Source organism: Hipposideros armiger, unplaced genomic scaffold (genome assembly GCF_001890085.2).
Source record: "Hipposideros armiger isolate ML-2016 unplaced genomic scaffold, ASM189008v1 scaffold_17, whole genome shotgun sequence".
NCBI classification, from domain to species: Eukaryota; Metazoa; Chordata; class Mammalia; order Chiroptera; family Hipposideridae; genus Hipposideros; species Hipposideros armiger.
The window spans coordinates 2,133,500-2,153,546 of record NW_017731367.1 but is presented as its reverse complement, the minus strand read 5'-3'; the positions used below and the strand labels follow the sequence as shown (position 1 = coordinate 2,153,546).

Genomic DNA, 20,047 nt, shown 5'->3' with positions numbered 1-20,047 from the left:
ACCCGCCCAGTGACTGCTGTCAGCTTAGCCGACTGGGAGCTTCCTCCCTCTTGTGATCTACTTCAAAGACTCGGGTGTGTAGTCTCCTAGTCAAACCATTTCAATTTTTAGTATCTGGCAGGGCCCTTGCTTTGTCTAGATTTGTTCTTTCTTTCCTGGAAATTAACCCATCATTCACTTGAAGGGAAGCAAAATTAGCTCTTATTTGCTAATGAATTTTTAGGTTGTACAAATCGAACAAACACACATTTTGTCACTAAAAAACTCAATATAGTCAAACTCAAAGTTCCCCCTGGCCCAGCCCCCTTCTCCCAGTTCTACACTCCCCCTCACCTCCCCGCCCCCCACCATGGTAACCAGCGTTGCCCTTTGGGTAGAAATCCTTCTGGTGTGGTTTCCATGTCATAGTATGTAGTTCTGCCACTTGCTTTTTTTTTTTTTTCACCCAATAGCATGCCTGGGAGGTCTTTCACATCAGTGCATTCACCTTAGAAAATTCTGTGCCATAGCTTATAACTCTCTACGTGTTTGGTTTCCAGTGTTTTTGCTTTCAGAGACAAAGCCACAATAAACGTGTCAATATCTCTTTGCCCCTAAGACAACTGCCTACATATAGAACTGCTTGAAGGATACGTGCATTTAACATTTTCATGCTGTCAGGGGCCCAGGGCAGGCCGCCCCCCCCCCAATATCCCACAGTGGCCTCTTGATTATTCCCAACTAAGGTCACCTGAGAGACCGCAGGAGCGGGAGGAGCCCTGAGTCTCCTCTGTGTCCCTAAGCAGATGACCCTCCATGTGATCAGAGCTCTGCCTGCTCCTGAGGGCTGAGACGCCTTATCACGAATCCGAGGGAGAAAGCCTGTGCAACAAGCTTGTAGTAACTTACTGCCCAAGCCCAAACCTGCTTAGATTTCTGCTAATGAGCAGCGACTTTGTCTTGTCAGTTTCTCACAAATGCACTGTCTGCCTAAAAAGCATAAAGAGGTGCCTACTTTGATCATTTCTTTAAGCCTCATTTTGTGATCTGAGCGTCCCACTGTGATTCTCCAGTGCGCGCGTATTAAGTTGCTTTTTCTCCTGTTAATCTAGTCTGTGTCAGTTTTATGATTTGACGACTAGTCCAGCCCTAAGAACTAAAGAAGGCTAGAAGCGGGGGAATTCTCTCTGCCTGCTCCCCTCCTGCTCCTACAATGCAAATGGCCAAATTGCTTTCAGAAAACCCATTTCCACTCCCACCTGTAAAGACAGGCGAGGCCCCAGGAGGGTCCCTGGTCCCCACACAGCCAAGCCCTCACTTCATCAGCCAACGTTTTGCCTTTCTGAGAGGCAGGAAGGTATCTCCTCACTTTGAATGTCATTTTCTGGTTACTAACAAGATGAGGTTGAACGTCTTTTCATGTGTACGTTGGCCGTTCCCAGTTCTTCTGGAAAACGGCCTTCTTTGTATCCTTTCCCCAGTCTAAAAATTGGGTTGTTTTTACTGAATTACTTGCAGGATACTTTAAAAAAACAACAACATATTACTCCTCTGTCCCTTATATTAGCGCCCCGTACTTTGAGATACTGCTTTGGCATATTCTTAATTCTGCTGCTGATGACGCCTCTTGTTACTCATATCTTTGCTCAGTAGACAACTTGGCCTTGGCCCCCTGTTAGGCTGTGAGCAGGTGTCTGTGTGGAGGAGGGACCTTCACCTTACTTCCTGGGGCAAGAGGCAGGATCAAGAATTTAAGCACCTCATACGTTTCTTTCTTTCAATTTCTGAGAAAAAACAATGCGGAAAGGCCCTGCCTCACCTCCTTATTCAGCATTAAGTAGTTTTGCTGACGGGTGCATAAACTGAAATCTTTATTCCTCAAATCAAAATCAGACCCTGGAAAAGGCCTTATGTGTGGGGTGAGGTGGGGGTGGGGCTCCTTTCTGAATCCTCGGCTCAAGGGCTACCTTCTCCTCCCACCTCCATTCCCAATTTATCAAACTCTTCTTTCCAACCCCAAAATCTTTACCTGAGGCCGTGGACGGAGGCCTGGGGAGAGCTGCTGGTCAAACAACTTCTGCAGAGACTCCAAGGAGGGGAGGGTCCGGACGACTTCTCTGTGGGCAGGGGACAGGCGAAGGCCAAGAATTAGCGAGGACCCAGCTGAGGCATCTCTGGCCCCGTCTGGAGTCCTGTTTGGCAAGGGCGAGAATCCTCCCAGGAGAACAAGCCCCCAGGCCAGTCAGCGCTGGCCCACCCCCCAGGCTCCCACTCCTTCTTCCTGTCGGACACCCTGGACCAAACTGCAGTTGTGGTGCGTGGACCTGATTTACCTGTTTAGCCATACTTGGCCCATAGAAAATTTGGATCTAGACTCACAAAACTACTTTGAAATCATTTAGCAATCCACTGTTCCAAAGTTTACTATTGATAAGAATCACACACACACACACACACACACACACACACACACACACACACACACACACACACCCAAGTGTTAAAAATGCAAATTTCTGGGCCCCAACCTGATTTGGTTTGGAATCTGCATTTTAAATGTGTGCCCCAGGGGCTTCCTGTGCTGGCAGGCTGCGCTTTCTGGTCAAGCCTTTTCCTAGCAGCTGAGATGGACGCCCAGAGAGATTTCCCACGGTCTCATCCACTGACCTTGCCACTGACCTTTGTTCCCTTCTCATCTTTTGTTGTAAGCATGGTGGGCAGACAATTTTGAGTTCTATTTTTCACTTCTTTCACCAAAAACTGTTCATGTTTTTACATATTTAGCATTCTACTGGTATCAAAATAGCCTATGGGGAAAATGCTCCCAAATCAATTGCTGGATAATTTGGGTTATTTTGAGACCTTGAGAATCATAAATAAAGGCTGCTCTGAACAGCTTTGCTCATGGCATGTCTTTTCTTATTTTCAATTACAATTTTAGGATAACCAGAGATTAAAGCTCTTGATCAATACTGCCAAGCCTTTGAGAGATGGTACCACTTACAGGGCCATGGGTTTGGTGGATGAAAAAGGGGCTACATGCTGAACCAGACAGGCTTAGCGGAGGGCAGCATGGTGAGTCCTACAAACTCAGAGACCAAAATCAACCACATAGGATGGTCTGAACATAAAAATACCTAACTAAAGACGGGTCATGGCAGTTGGTCGCATCTTTGGCCTGTAGCTTCCTTGACAAAGGTCAATCTTTAACTTAAGTGAGTCTGTTTATTGTCTTTTTGCATCTACGGTAACAGGCCCTTGGAATGTCAGAGTAATCCCTTTGCCCCCACCCCTCACGGCACACCCCAGCACCTGAGCTGGAGACTACAGAGCTCCTCATTGTTACCTTGTTCCCTGAATACCATCTCTACCTGCTATCAAATGTTAACTGTTAACTATCCTGTGATCACCAATGCAAAAAAAGTATGCTGTCTCTCCATTTTACTTCTTGTCCAGTCCCAGAGATTTCCCCACCCCTCACCCTCTCTTTGCTTTCTCCCACCCCCTTAATCTACCACCAATGGATTTCATGTAACCCTCATGCCTTCTCCTTTGATTCTAATGTATAAAAATAAGCTGCAGAACTGCCATTCTTCAAAGTATTTTCTTAATCTGTTGAGCTTTTGCTTCCCAGCAAATTGTTAGTTTGGCTCAAATAAACTCATAGTTTAATCTCTACAAGTTTGGATGTTTCTCATGTTGATAGCACTTTTCGAGCCTGCTCATCAGATGTGCTGTCTGAATTGTTACATTCTTTTCTTTCTGTCTCTTTTAGTGGGTATAACATTGCATTTCAATACTGAATTGATTTGCCTTTTTTTTTTTTTAAAGATTTTATTGGGGAATTGGGGGAGGGGAACAGCATTGGGGAATCAGAGAAGGGAAACAGACAAGTTGCTGTCCTTTTGTTCTTCAGTCTAGTTGTGGAGGACATCGCTTCACTGGCCCATGTTGGTATTATCATTGCACTCTTCCCGGAGGAGGCAGTCGCTTGCCAGCCATTGGACAGCCACTCATGGCGGCTCATGAAAGCTCATGCCTGCTGCAGGCCAGCTCAACTGCAGCTTATGAGGTCGCTGGCCACTCATGGCAGCCCAGCTCCAGGTCGAGCGTTGTTCACCATCTTAGCTGTAGAGGGTGCAGCGTCACTGGTCCTCATGTGGGATCCGAACCAGGGCCCTGCTGCTCAGAGCTGGCATCCCAAGCCAACTCTTAACCAACACGCCACTTGGCCGGCCCTTTAATTTCTAATGTCATTAATATTTTTCTACAAGATTGGTTTCTACTGAATTTCTCTTTGTATAAACTGTTCGCATCCTTTATTAGTTTTCTATTGAGAATTTTGTTAGTATTTTTATACTTTGGTATAAACTCTTTATATATTGCTTTGCTTTTTTAAAAATCTAGGTGTTGTAAGTATTTTTTTCTATTCTGTTTTTTTCATCCTAGTTAGGCTGGATTCCATTAAATTGGGTCGTCGGGAAAGTCATGATGTATTTTTCTATGTTTTTCAATGCAAAAATGCGTCATGACTACTTTCCTGATGACCCAATAAAATGATTTGTCATTCTTTATTTTTCATCTTTTCCTTGATAATTTTTTGCTTTCCTTAGTTAACAATTTGTCATCATTACTGACTATTGAGCAATTATTTGCTCATTTTAAATTGGTATCTCACTCACTACTTTAAAAGTTATATGTGGGTTTTTGGTGTTCTTCTTCAAGGACCAACTATACTCTGTACCCCTACACCTTACCCAGGTAGTTAATCATTGTGTCAGTTCCTTCCTTAATTCTTCTGTGGTTTAGAAGATGATTTTAAAATGTCTAGGGGTGGCTGGATAGCTCAGTTGGTTAGAGGGCCATATGCACAACACCAAGGTTGCCAGTTCGATCCCCACATGGCCAGCTGAGCTGCACCCTCCACAACTAGATTGAAACAACTACTTGACTTGGATCTGATGGGTCCTGAAAAACCACACTGTTCCACAACTAAAAAAAAAAAGTCAGGCCGGCTGAGTGGCTCAGTTGATTAAGAGTTAGTTGGCTTAAGAGTGCAAACTCTGAGCAACAGGACCACCGGTTTGATTCCCACATGGGCCAGTGACCCTGCGCCCAAGCTGAGCTGTCACTGAGCTGCCAACAGGTGGCATAATGGCTCAGCTGTCGTAACAAGATTGCCTGTTCGATGGTGGGCTATGCCCACCTGCAACTAAGACTGAACTTGGCACCTTGAGCAGAACTGCCGCCCGGATGGCTCAGTGGATAGAGCGTGCGCTCTTAACAACAAGGTTGCTAGGTTTGACTGCCACATGGGATGGTGGCTATGCCCACCCACAACTAAGATTGAACACAGCACCTTGAGCTCAGAAGCCACGAGCTGCCAACAGGCAGCCAGATGGTGACTGGCGCCCTCCACAATGAAGATTGAAGAACAACAATTTGCCTGGTCCCCTTCCCCAATTCCCCAACACTATTCCCCTCCCCCAATACCCCAATAAAATCTTTTAAAAAAAATTTACAAAAAAAAGTCTACATGTAGCTATATTTTAATAAAAATCTTCAAGAAAAATTATACTCGGAACTAATATAATACTGTGTTAGCTATATTGTAATAAAAATCTTTTAAAAATAAATAAAAATACCTAGATGGTTGGGTGGTTGTGGCTAGTTCTGTTATTCATTTTATTTCCAGCATGGTATAGTGTGCTCTGGGAGTACAGAATGAATGCTTTCATTTTGGGTGTACTCATATCCAGCTGCTCGGTTAGCTGCTGGGTTCTTATTTTTAGGATCTAAATGCTAACATTTTTGGGGGAAAAAATCTTGGCTCCTCTTAGAAGTAGAAGCATGTAATTAGCACGTTTTCACAATTTTTTTTTTTAAAGCTGCAAAGACACTCTATGCCCTTGAATGACATCTAGGTTGAGTTAATCCCAGGTCAGTAGTCTTCTCCTTGGAGATACTGCCTCAGAATTTTTATTGTCTCATCGAGGAGCATGAATAATATTAAATATTACAATTTTTTTAAGTTCTGGTGCTGTTCCTAAGTATTTACTTTATGTGTTCATTTTCCCTGGTGGTTTAGAAAACATTTAAGAAGAGGTTTAGGTGTTGCTACTTGGTTGTTCTATTAATTGGATCTTTATGAGGTCTCTCAATTCCTGAATTTAGCTCTTTTAAAAGCCTGGAAAAAACATTTTCTTTTATACATTTAGTCATCAATTACGCTTCATTTTTTCCGGCTTCTTCCAGGGCCCATTCCATCCACTATTAAGTTGAGCTCTATGTCCTCTTTGCAGAGACTATCAACTTTTTATCACACATTCTTGACATATTCTTACGTAGTCCTACCTGACACTCGGCTCTCTTTTGTGATTTGATTTTTCAATTTGATTTGAAAATTATGGGTTTATTTTTATGGCCTCCAATGAAGCAGTTATAATGACGGTGAAGTATTTTTGTTTTGGGTTTGTTAATTGAAATCTTTACCCTGCTCTCACTTAATATTTCCATACTTGGATACCCTATTTTAAAATTCCACTTGCATTTCTTCTCATTTCTCCATTTCAAAGGTTACCAAATATTTCCAGACACTGGTGAGTTTATTTTTTTATTTTTTCTCTGGAAAAGTTTCTGTCTGGTTCTAGATAACCTAACCTAAGGTTATAAATCTTCCATTAGCCTATGTTTTCCTAAAGGTATTTCTTTCAGATGCACATGCTGACATGGTAACAACATTTTTGCAGGGGAGGCTTCGGACTGTTTCTCACTCCTGAGTCCCTGTGGCCTTCCCATTTAGGGAGTTGGTGTCATGCAAAGTGGTCTGAGTGGACAGACCTGGTCATCTTTGGTGCCATCCTCAGTCCCCAGCTCCTCCTCCTGAGCCCTACCTCAAAAGGTCCAGCCTGAGCCCTCTGTTCCCTGCAGTGACCCCACTGTCCCCCAGCTTTAAGTGCCAACTGTATTCCGATGAGTCTCAAATGTATACTCCAGCCCTGAGGTCTCCTGGGCTCTAACTTCTAGAATAATGTCTTTGTTGGCATCTCAACTGGTGGCATGTCTAATATTGGGTTGTCAGAAAAGTCATGACATATTTTTTTTTGTCTATGTTTTTCAAAGGTCATTTATTTATATAAAGAACAAAGATCAATCAATGATATATTGCACGTTTTGTTTGATAATCTTTTGCCATCTTTCAGTGAGCTTCATAATTCCTCATTCATAGAAGGACCTGTCTGTATTTGCAAAAAACTGAACAAGGTGCTGATTTACAGCCTCATCTGAATTGAACTTTATACCACACAAGGAGTTTTGAAGAGAGCGAAACAAGTGGAAGTCTGATGGCACAAGGTCAGATGAGTATGGTGGGTGTGGCAACACATCCCATCCAAGCTCCAATAATTTTTGATGGGTGATCAAACTTGTGTGTGGTCTTGCATTGTCATGATGGAACACAACTCCTTTATAATAAACAAGCTCTGGATGTTTCTGGATGATGGATTCATTCAAGCAGTCCAACTGCCAACAGTACACATTCGAATTGATTGTTTGGTTCCTTGGTAGGAGCTAGAAAAACACGACACCTTTAAAATCCCACCACACCAAGAGCATAACCTTCCTCTGATGAATGTCTGCTTTCTATGTCGTTTGAGGCAAATCATCACAAGACTGTTTGTGCACCACATTGTTGTAAACAATCCACTTCTCATCACCAGTTTTCAGTTACTTCAAAAAAGGATCGTTTTCCTCACGTTTAATGAGCATATTGCAGATGCTTATATGTGCCATCAAATGAACTTCTTTGAGTTCATGCGGAACCCAAATATCAAGCTTGCTTATGTATCCCATCTTCTTCATGTGGTCGTGAATGCTTGGATGATGAATGTTCAATGTTTCTGCAATCTCTTGTGTCATGTAACTTGGGATTGACTCGATCAATGCCTTTATTTTGTCATCATCAATCTTGGTGGGCCTCCCTGACCAAGGAGCGTCATTGAGATCAAAATCACCAGCACGGAATTTCGTGAACCATTGTTGGCACTGATGTTCTTGTAGAGCATTGTCACCGTAAACTTTATGCAACTTTTCACAAGCTTGACGCGCATTCTTCCCTTTATGGAAGTAAAACAGTAAAATATGGCAAAAATTCACGGCTTGGTCTTCCATCTTCAACTTATTGTATAATCTCCAAAACTCAACCAAATCACTGAATTGTTTTTTAGAATGAATCTAGAACTGTCAGCTGTCAAATGACATAGCAATAACATAGATGCGAATGACTCTAGCACTTCCAAAAATGTACTAGTGCCATCTGTTACAAACATGCGTCATGACTTTTCCGACAACCCAATAGCACCTCAAGCCAATGGTAGCCCAGAGAAAGATCCCCTCCACCCCAATCCCTCCTTGACTTTCATCTTTTCAGTAACTGGCATCACCATCCACTCAGCTGCTCACTCCAAAAACCTAGGGGTCACCCTCGATTTGTCTACTCCTCATCCCACATCTAATCAGGCAGTAGGTCTGCCAGCTCTACCAAACACACATACCCCAGGTCATACCGGCTCTCAGCACCCACATACCCCCAAGCCCTGGGGTCATTTAGCTAACATCCATCAGCCACTCTTGGGTGCCAGGCATAGTCTAAACCTCAGGATTTGGCAAGAAGCAAAACACACAGACACCTCCCTCCACTCGCTTGCCTTCTCGTAGGCCACCATCATGTCACAGCCACAGCAGGTCCACAATGGTCCACTTTGGGTCTGCCACCTGAGAGCCATTCTCCACAGCTCCAACTCGGGCCACAGCATAGTCCTATGAAATCTGTGCGGGGCCTTATGAGGTGGCCATGCTGTGGCTCCTGCCCAAGACCTCCCAATATAGCACAGGATGCCCAGTTAAAATGAATTTCAGGTAAACAGTGGATAATCTAGTATAAGTATATCTCAGTATCGCATGGTATATACTTATACCAAAAAAGTATTTGCGGTTTATCTAAAATTCAGACTGAACTGGGCATTCAGTGTTTTATTCGCTGTATCTGGCCATCTGTGTCTGCCTATCCCCATCCTCCACTCCTAATGCTTTCCTTCCCTCATCATGCTCCAGCCACACAGACGTTCTTTCTGTTCCTTGCAGCCCAGCCTCATTTCTACCTCAGGACCTTTGTACTTGACATCCCTCTGCCAAATTATTGGATGGCTAGCTCTCTCTTGTCACCAAGATCTCAGCTCTGTCACTGTCTCAGAGAGGCCTCCCTGATGCCCAAAGGACACTGGTATCCTCCCCCCCCACACACACACACATACTCAACGTCTCTCCATCACGTTTTCCTGTTTTATTTTGCCATGATGCTTACTAAAATTATCTTGTGTATTTACAGACTTAATCTACTATTCCGCTCCTCACTGAGACGTCAGCTCCAAAAAGGTCTAAAAGAGCAGGAACCTTGTGTGTTGTGTTTATTGTAACCTGGTACCCAGAACAGAGCTCAGAGGAGGCCCTCCAAACATACTTGTTAAATGAATGAATGAATGAATGAATGAATGAATGACCTGTTCCAATCAAAGCAGTCTGAAAACTATGATTTTATAGTTTCCCGGAACAGCATCTGCAGGGGGTGCAGGGCGGGGCATGGAGGGGATGGAAAACATCATTTTGTTCCTAAGATTTTCTAAAATTCCACCCCTCAGTTAAGCGGGTCTCCAAGCCTGCTATCACTTTGCCTAGGATGGCGAAGACAAATGATTGTGCAGAGGGAACCTCACAGCATCTCTAATTCTAGCTGGAAGGTAAACTGTTCAGTAAAAACAAGACATGGAACAGCTAGAAGCCAAAGGAAGCTTTTTCCACGAGCACAATGTACCAGAGAAGTAGGCACATTGAGGAAGCTGCTGCCCCCATAAGGCAGTGTGGCCCAGATTCTCGGAAAGTCCAGGTAGCTATGAGGTGTTGGGGAACGCTGCCAGTGTGCGGGGTGACTCGGGCAAGCTCCGTGGAGAGATTAACATGAAATTTCCTCCTGGGCAAGGAAGCAGCATAGCACAGCATCTTCACTGGAGCAGAACTAAAAGCTTGTGACCAGTCATCCTGAAGCTCTGTTTCTTACAAAGAAAGTGCCACGTGTGTGTTTCCCCTGGTGATAAATGAATTATAATGACAGCATCAAATGGAAAAGCAGCTCTCTGTGGGAATTTAGAAATGATGGCCTTAGGTCCAGTTGGCGGAAACTGCATTAGTAGAAAGCCCATTCAATGAAATTAAACCTGACTGGCCAATTTGGTGAGTGCTCAATTTGTCAAAGAAATTATTTGTTAAATTTACCAAACATACTGATTGTACTTTAAAGGGCCTTTGAGAGGAAAGTTCAATTTGATTACTGATGATGAAAGGTTCTTTTTTGCGTGTCAACTAAGCTAAGATGGATATCCACCAGAGAATCTGATAGGAGAATTTTGCAAAAGGCAGAACAGTATAGGCCAAAAAAACCTCACCCACATCAAATGTTATTTTTCTAACTGAAATGTTGACCTTTCATTTATGATGGGATTGTTGTGGCCCCTCGTGATTTCTTTCAGATGTTGTTGAATGTTATTTTCTATTTTTTAAGCTTTTTAAAAGGCATTTACAATATTTTTCTGCTAATTTTTCAGATGGCATATCAGCCTGAATCTTGCACTTCTAACAATTAAAATGTAATTAAACTTGGAATTAATTTTTATGTTAATAAAATTAAAATATGAAATAAAAAAAATCTAAAAGAAATTGGAATTTTTCCCAATTGGTCATTCAATGAATTCAATATCAGAAAATTGAAGCTGTGGTGAATTTGCTCTATTAAAAACCTGCCATCAGTGGAGATCTTGGGCCATCACCATCCGTGCAGAAAAGAGGCTGCCTTTAATTTATTTCCTCTTGGTGCCCTGCACGCTTATTGAATTTGCTGGCTGTAGCAAGAAGGGAGGGCTAGCCCCAAGAGTCTTAAATGCTGGATACTGAGCAAGTGTGAAAGGGCTGGCAGTGACTGCCCACTCACCTCTTCCCATGCTGGACTCAAATTAACTTCAGTTAGAAAACAGAAGAGAAAGGAGGGGAGGGGACGGGAGGGGAGGGCCAGGGAAGGGAGGGAAGAGAAGAGAAGAGAGAGAAGAGAAAAAAAAAAAGAAAACACTACAGTTCAAATACCATGAAAACAAAACCTCAAAAGAGCCACAAAGATTTCTAAGCTCCACCAACTGCCCGGTTATTCCGAGTATAGCAGCGTTGTTGGAACAGCCAGGTGGGGCACAGGGGTCACTAATGAGCTGATTCTCTCTCTCAGCCAACCCCTCCCTCCCTCCCGCCCCCATGGGCACCATTACCCGTAGAGTTCCTTGCACAGGAGCACGGTCAGTTTCTTCAGATGCGGGAGGCTGCTGGAACCCGTCTTCACAAAATCAGAGTCCAGGGTGAGCTGGGTGCTTAAATAATCCTGGATGGCTTTAAGATGCTCTTCTGGAAGCCTGGAAAAAAAAAAAAAAAGCTTATCCTTTTCCTTTGGCCACAAACACCAACAGTAACAAGAAGAAATCCACATGGTCAGAGTCTCCGGCTGAGATAACGTCCTTTGGGGGAACACCTGCACACCTGTGTGGTTCTTGGGCTCTCACCGGAGGATGGAGGAGCAGATGGGAGCAAGGCTGAAGGGTCCCGGCAAGGCAGGTAGCGCATCACCCACCATAAAGGCTTTTTCCAAAGTCGGGGCTTGGAAGGAAGTGATACTGGTTGGTGATTGCGAAATGTTTTATCCTTTTAAAAGGAGGCAAAACAGCTTGCAAAATCGAGTGTGCACTTGTTTCCCTACTTCATCTATTCCTAAAAGTTAGGAGCTGAGAGAGGCTCTAGTCGAGAGATGGCCAATGGTTCTAGCTCACATGCCACCTGCACATTCACGGCCAAGGGCAACCTGGAGCTCCTGGTCAGGAGGTTCCAAGTCATTCTAGGCTCTGTGGGGAAGTCTCTGCAATGAGAGATGGGGCTGGGAGACGGCAGTGGCTGCCCAGGTGCTCCGCCCTTGGCCTCCCGGGTCTGGTCCAGCCCTTTCAATTTATGGATGATGCCATGGGACTGCAGGCAGGACTCATTCACTGAACATGGTGACCCAGCGGAGGACAGCCCAGGTAGCATGGCACCACAGCCGCCACCTGGGACTGACCACACCTCTACGTTCTATCTCCCAGCACCCTTTTTTTTTTCTTTCGAATCTTGATTCCTTCAATAATGAAAACTAATCACAGCGTGTTTCCTGAGCATAACATCCTGTCCAAGTCACTCTGCTAAGCACTTTACGCTCATTTTCCCCTTAAATCCCCCAAATCAATGTTACAAGACAGAGATTATTATTATTCCTATTTCACACCCAAATGAGGAGAGGAGGCTCTAGGGCATTGATATGCCTGTGTGAAAAATTATTACGAGCCTTAAAGAATCTTTTTTCCAGACTTGACAGATAATCAAGTGGAAACTAGAGGTCACAGGTTTTTCTCCGTAGGATCTTTGAATAACGAAAAGCTACTGCTCTTAAGATTAGGAAGGGATAAATTAGCCATTCTGACTTACTGAGATCGAGGTCAGCAATTCTTTACGTACCAGCTGTCATAACACTTCGGTTTAATCTATGCTTATTCGGAGTCTTCACATCACAAAAATCCAGTTTCTGCCTAAGTCTGTTTTACTAAAAAGGGCAAAACCTCTCCTCTGGTATTAAGAGATGTATTTTTAACAGTTCTAATGATTATTGACTCGTATTATAACTTTGAGACCGTGAGTTCTTGTTATAGGAAGCTATATTTGTTAAAATGTTTATAGTAGAAAAGTGTTGACATAAGATGTAAACTCTGTGTATCAAAGAAGGTTAATTTTACTACCTTGTATTATCTGTGACCTAACTGATAGCTCTAATTAACTTGCACAAAAGACAGTGCAGTTCGTCTTATAATTAAGGCTAATTTAAAGGCAGCCTTCTATGTAGAAAGCTATTTTACAAGCAAAGTAGATTAACTTTAAAACACAAGGAAGAATCTCAAGTTATTCATGACCCAGAAGAGAACAGAGGGCAGACACTGTGTGTGTCACCATGGTCCCTCCACCATGCTCCATTTGCTCATCCCCAAATCCAAGTTCCACTGCCATGTTAGCTGGAAAGCAAAAACCAGAGAGAGCATGCCTTGCCTGCTTACAAGCCCTCTTACGATGCTGCACAGAGGCCTGGCTGCATAGGTTGTCCTGACTCCCTGGGCCCCGAGGCCCAAAAGAATACCTGTACCTACAGAGGAGGGGCTGGGGTGGGAGGGTCAGGAGGAGTGGGCAGATGGTGGCACCGTTGGGCTTCCTTGCCTATTTCCCCAAGGGGTGCATTGCATTTAACCTGGAGAGAAACGCAAACTCAAGGACACTAAACAATGGGCTCTGCAATAATAAGCATTTGTTATTTAGACGTATTATCAGGACAACCATGATTATGTGCGTATCAACACATTCAAAACACTGGATGTTTAGCCAGTTGATGCTCAGCACAAGTAACTCAGAGTGTGCAGAGAGCACAGCCCAGTGGGCCTGGAAAAGAATCAGAGGATGTGTCCAGGTGGAACTGTAAAACGGTATCTTAGCAACTGGGTGGCTTGTGAGTACCTTGGGGCAGTTAGTTCCTTTATCTGCTGCCAAATCAGATGGCAGGTGAGCAGCCCTGGCCGCCCGTAAATCGATCTTTCTAGTTGTAGGATGATGCAGCAGGATATTTGGGGGGGAACCTTTTTCTCACAAAGAAACAAAACTGTTTTTAAATTATGAATGCATGGAAGTTACTAACTTATTAATTAATTCTGCAGATACGTAGTGAGTGCCTGCTCTACATTAGGTGACATGCTGGGCACTGGGGACGAAGTTCCTCTCATGCAGCCTCCTTCCTATTGAAGCCATCCCCCTGACCTGTCTTCAAAGTCGGGGCTTCTGATTTGCAAGGGCTGGGCCTGCTAAGAGATAAATGGGACCATATGGCGAAGAAGCTACAGAACCTCATCAGTGTGGACCAGCAGGAGCCCATACAGGACCACACAAGGGACCAGATCCTGAGAACCCTAGATTAGAGCGAGTACAACTTAAAGTTTTAGAACAAGTGCATCGCACACCTCCCATCACAAAGAAAGAGGGTCATGCTGTGTAGACCTCATAGTCCATACCACACATGCAACTATCGCTCTGACCCATTTACTGGTGACAGAAAGGTGGCCCACTTTGAATGGGGCCCAGAGCAGGAAAGGGCTGTGTGGCCAGTTCAGGCTGCAGTGCAGGCGGCCCCTCCAGGGCTTGGGCCACCTGACCCAGTAGAGGCCATGGTCATAGAAGTATGTGTGATGGAAAAAGATGTTGTGTGAGTTTACAGGAAGCCCCAGTAAGGGAATCGCAGCACTGGCCCCTGCAGTCTGGAGCAGAGGGCTGTGCCCCATTCCTTCCCCAGCTCCCGCCATGCTGCGGTGCCTGGCGGAGATGGAGCTCTGAGCAGGACCATGCAGTGAAGCCGTGTGGTGAGCACAGCCCAGACACACCGTCGGGGGGCAGTGGGCTCTGTAGCAACATGTCCTAGGGTGGAAGGGGTACCTCCAGGCGTGAGCACAGAGGCATGTGCTCCCTCTGTGTTGTCCCAGGTACTGTAGCACCGAGGCTGGCCTCTCAGGGGACCCGCCAGGCGGGGACTCACCCACTAGTCTCCATGCTCTGTAGTCGCTGAAACAACGTCTCCGAAAGGCTCGGCCGGCTGACCTCGGTGGCTCTCAGATTCTCGCTCGTGAGAGGGACCTCCTTGACCTCACATGGCCCGGCAGATAAAGGGATGTTTCTTGGTGGCAGTTCAGGTGGAGACGGGACACCTTCTACCCAAGAGAAGAACAGGAATGCCATTTGGGCTAAGCGCTGGCTTCTCTCCAGATCACCCGCCTACAGAGAGGGCCGTGGGGTTTGATCCCGTGTCCTCTGTACAGTGACCCCGCCAGACATGCGCGGTCTCAGCCACTGTACCCAGCCACAGACCCCATCTCTGCTCACACTGTCCCTCTGTCCCCACTTCCTCACTGACTCCCAGACTAGATGGGGAGCCCGCTGAGGCCAGGGACCTGGTCGTAGTGGTCTTTGGTCCTGGGGCCTAGCACAATTTGTCCCACTGAGGCGCTCAGCAAACACCTGGCATCTGGGGTCAGAGGGCCACGCCAGGCAGAGATGCTGGCCTTGCGCAGGTGGAGCCGGCAGCACTAGGCAGCTCAGCAGGGTGGCCAGGTCGCGGGCTGAAGCAGGGGCCCTGAAGCAGGCAGAGGCCCTATCCCCAGAACAGGAGCAGGGCCGGCAGCAGGCGGGCCCCAGACACACCAGCCCTCTCTCGCCCACCCCGTCCCCCTTTCTCTGCTTCCTCTCCAGCCTCTGCCCGCCTTTTCTCTCCCCCCAGCCCCTCACAGACAAATAAAAGAGAGGGATGTCCCTTCACACAGAGAACTGAAATATGACACAAATGACTTGAACTTGGGCTGAGAGATGAAACTCCTGGCCATTCACCTTGAGGAGGACTTCCATTTTGCAAGTACCACAGATGGGTGAGGGTCCTGAGCCCATGGAGTCCAGGACCTCCAGCCCGAGCCTCTTCCCATACCAAATGGCCGCCCCGAGGGCTCAGCCACAGAGCTACCTGGGGCTGCCCTCTTTAAAGGATGGTCCCTTCACTTCCTCTCCTGGCCGGGCCTCTTTGGTTCCTTAGGCGGTTGCGAGCCTGTTTGGAACCTCATGAGGACTGAAGCGCCTTGAGAAGACGCGAGCTTCATTAGGAGAGGTGAAGCCAGGAGTCACAAGACTGGGTTTGTCTTTCCAGCCCTTACAGAAGGTGTCGGGGTCTTTCTCCAGGTAGCCACTCTGAGAGGCAGAAGGCTGGGCTGGGGTGTGAGGGCAGTGAGGACGCGAGTGTGTGGGGGGCTTTTCTGCAGGATGGCTAATGAGCACCAAGGCCAACTGGGGGGCATGCGGTCACGACACGGCCCTGGTGAGCAGCCCTGGACTCACACGGGGACATGTCAGCTCTGGCTATTTCACAGCTGAGGGCACCTCTTAATCGGTCAAGAGAGGCAAGAAGGGACGTAGCCTGCCTGGGTCCCTCTCAGCCTCCACGGAACTGCTGTGATTTGAAACCGTCTGCCTGCCCCAACCTTCTCCACGGAGCTGATGAGGATGCTCGTTAGAGTTCATCCTCTGGGGCAGCGGGTGAGCTTTGCAAACACTGAAATGGTCTCCAGGAAGGTGGGAGGAAGGTGGGCAGTGCCCCCAAACCAGCCCACAGGAGTGGGATTCAAGGGCACTCAGCACATGTCTGGCAGCAGCCCTCCAGGGACAGCCCAGGAATCAGGCCAGGGACCTCAGCTTCTCTGGTCTACTCGGTCCTCCCTTGGGGGTGACCCTGGGGAATCTGGTTGTTTCCAGGCACTGGAATTCAGGAGGAGCCCTGACCAATTGAGGGGCTCAAGTACATATCTCAGGTTTTCTTTTAGGAAGTAACAGTTTAAGAGGAAAAGAAGCACCCCACCCCCCACCCCCCCTGAATTCCCCCGCTGCACTACCCTTCTCTGCTGGACTCGTCCTGTTGGTCTGTGTCTCTCCACAGAGCAACTCTCACATACTTTTTAGGGTCTCCACGTTTTCTTTTTCCTTTTAATGATGCTATAAAAAAAAACACCTTGCTCATCCTTCCAGTTAGGTGCAAGGATTTCCTCCTCCTTCCTTCTCTTCACAGTGAAATGCAGCTAATTATTTTGATGATGATAGTGGTAGCTGCATTCATTGAGCGCTTACTGTATACTAAGCTCTGGGCTCTACATTTACTGACTCATTTGATGACACCCTGAGAGTAGATATTATTTTTGCTGTCTCTTTAAGAGAAGTCAGTGTGTGGTTCAGAGAAGTTAAGTAATTTACCCAAGGCCACACACTAAGAAGCTGAGGAGCAGGAAGTTCAACCCAGGTCTGTCTAACTCCGGAGGCTCTGCTCCTAACTTGTCCTTAGCCATGAGGTCACACTCTCTCCCTCTGATAATTGGACCCATCTAACCTATAAGCTGTGAGACCAACAGCCCAGGACCTCTCCGCCATGGTGTTTAGAGGGCAGGCTCCTCTCACCCCAGGCAGCCGCCAGCCGCCCGCTTTCCCTCCGTTCCCTCCTACCTGTCTCCTCTTCCGGCTCGTCGCCTGCGTCCTCCTCCTCCAGCGGCACGGGATATTGCAGGTGGGTCACCAGACCCATGTTCTCCTTCTTGTAAAACTCGATGAGCTGGTCCAACTTGGTGAAGAACCTCATGGGGACGCCTTCGGATGCCTGAGGACAGAAGCCCAAACAGTAGCATGGTTGAAATGGCTGGGACATCACCCAATCACCAAGGCTACCTGCCGCGGAGACCAATGCAAGCGGCTGATGGCGTGACCAAGATCCAGAAAAAGCCCAGGGCTCCTACGCAGTGTCTGCCGGCCATGCCCACACCCTCACATCCTGTAACCAGGCCCCCAAGAGCCAGTCTGCAAACGGCACAAATGGGACAGTTTTAAAGGTTTTTTTTCTCTCAGTTAAAAAAAAAAAAGCACCTTTTAGTTTTAAAAGGATTTTGTTATATAAGTGATATATTTTTGTTATGGAAAAACTAGAAAATACAGAATTTTAAAAAACAGAAATCACCCGCAGTCCCACAACTCTAGTTTGAATAGTTTAGAATATGTTTTTCTAAAAAAAAGAGCTCTACAACTGTACATTCCTGGCTTCTCTCTGGGGCGTTACTCTATAGCACAGAAGTTCAGTGCCTTGTTTAATTGTTAAATTTTGGAAGAATAAACTGAACGTGCTCACCAACACTATTTAACTGGAAGAGTAAGTCTATTTAATTCTGGAGTTCAGCTAAAGGACTCGTTTTGCTCTTGTACTCGGCTGTGTCCTCCCACCTAGTCTACATCAGAAATAAAAGCATAATTTTCATCTAAAAAAAAAAATGTTTTTCGTGTGTGTGTGTGTGTGTGTGTGTGTGTGTGTGTGTGTGTGTGTGTGTGGTGGGGGGACTTGTTCATTTATCATTTATTTTTAAACACAGGAAAAATCTATTCTAGCAATTGTTTTGCTTTTATTTTTATCTTTTTTCATTTGCTGTACTTCAGTTTTTCCAAAGCTCAGAAAATGAGTCAGCACAAAAATCTTCCCTGATTTCTATCTCTGTTGCTGATAACAGAGGAGCCTTTGGGTACTTCTGCTGGGCCATTCAAATGCCCTGGGGCAGGAGATTTGAGGCGGTCCCTTGGCAGCCAGGCTCTCTGGCTGAGGCCCTGTTTAGCTGGGACCCCGCCCTGCCGAGGCCGGGCCCCTATTGGTTCCCTTTGACGGGGTGTCAGGCATCAGGGCAGATGGGAGAACTGCAAGCAGCAGAGTGTTTTCTCATCAGGGCTGTATTCTGTAGCTCTTAACCCAACGTGTCCCAAGGTCCTATCCATCCTCCCTGTCCATTTCCCCGCCCTGCGACTCCTCAGTGCTTCCTGTCTCAAAGAATGGCACTGCCATCTCCCCAATGGCCCAGCCAGAAACCCAGAGGCATCTGGGACTTCTCCCCTCCTCTGGCACCGAGGGCAAAGGCAGACAGAGTGAGGCAGCGTGTTGTGGACCCAGCCAAGGAGGTGCTGAGTGAGGCAGCAGCCCTGAGTGGGGAGGAAGGTGAGGAAGGTGCAGCTCGGCTCCAGGGTGGGGCAGTGAGCCTGGGGCAGCTGGACAGGAGCAAGGGATCCATTGGTTGTTGGTGGGCACAGGGGTGAGCACCAAAGACTCACCCCCCTCAGGATGGGGCTCCTCTGGTCTCACCTCCCGTGGTCCTAACACTAAGTGCCTGTGATTCACCCCTGTTATCAAAACCACCATCACATCAGTGACAGTCATGTAATTTGAAAATGAGTTGAGAAGGTGCCATATTTGGAGTTGGCGGTCGTAGGTCCAACTGTTCCCCTGGGGCTACCAGCTGCTTTCTTGCTTATGGGACGTGGACCCATCACACATGGAAAAGGCGGCCAATAGACAAACAGGGTGGAGGTTGGAAAACCCACCCACACTGGTGAACAAGCAGGGGTTGGGGCTGAGCATGGCTGGACCATCTTAACTTATCTGTCTTCAAGTCAGGTACCTATTGCTCAGCAAGGTTGGGACTGACACGGGAGGCTGGGGTGGCACCCTGGTGTGGCCAGCAAGGGTGTGGGTCTGCTCCAAGGGCAGCCGCGCCTGGGTGCCTAACAAGCCCTGCTAAGTCAAAGCAGAGAAAGTCGGGAGTTTGGACCCTCAGGTGGATGATGGGCTGCTGGGAGCACTGGGGTCCTGTGGGGGGACCCGGTCAAGTGCATATCCATCTGACTGTGCACCCCATAGTCAGGGGCCAGGTCTGCTTACTGATGTGCCCCCAGCTGGTGCCACTGCACCTGGCAGTCAGAGGTGCCTGGCAATTAGTGGTTGATTGACCTGCGTGCTGGGGTCAGGATGGCAGCCATGCCTTTGGAGCAGGAGGGGAGGTAGTCAGGGAGCACCCTATACGGGTCTGGGACTGGGGGCACAGAGAAATGGCTTGGGGGAGAGTAGATAACAGGGGAGCACCCCTTCCCTCACCCCTGACCACAGCTGCCAAAGGCGGGGCCTTTTCAAAAACTTTAAAATGCAAAATGTCCGAAAGAAGGTTGTCATATCTATCAGTCAGGTCCTGGCAGGAAGCAGATGTCCTGTTAAACTGGGGAACTTGGGGAGAATTTAATGGACAGAGTATAGGGATACAAATAAGACGGGTGCCACACCCTAAGCCTAGCAACAGCAGAGCAGTTACTACCCTGGGACTGGCCACAGGGGAGGAGTAAGTATGATAACCCAGAGAGGACTGCCTGGCAGGAGCTGTGGCCCCCAAAACCTGGAACCCAGGGCAGGAACTGTGGCCCCCAAAACCTGGAACCCAGGGCAGGAGCTGTGGCCCCCCAAAACCTGGAACCCAGGGCAGGA

General features: G+C 47.0%; 1 protein-coding gene across 1 annotated transcript in view; it reads right to left on the bottom strand.

The window, feature by feature from the left end:
- Window positions 1–20,047, bottom strand: part of INPP5D (inositol polyphosphate-5-phosphatase D) — a 115,614-nt gene that overhangs the window by 48,162 nt on the left and 47,405 nt on the right. Inside the window, exons 3-6 of the mRNA XM_019630143.1 lie at window positions 17,212–17,362; window positions 14,717–14,888; window positions 11,343–11,483; window positions 2,009–2,096 (exon numbers count right to left, since the gene is read on the bottom strand). Coding sequence (XP_019485688.1) covers window positions 2,009–2,096; window positions 11,343–11,483; window positions 14,717–14,888; window positions 17,212–17,362 — 552 coding nt within the window. The remainder of the gene's footprint in view (window positions 1–2,008; window positions 2,097–11,342; window positions 11,484–14,716; window positions 14,889–17,211; window positions 17,363–20,047) is intronic.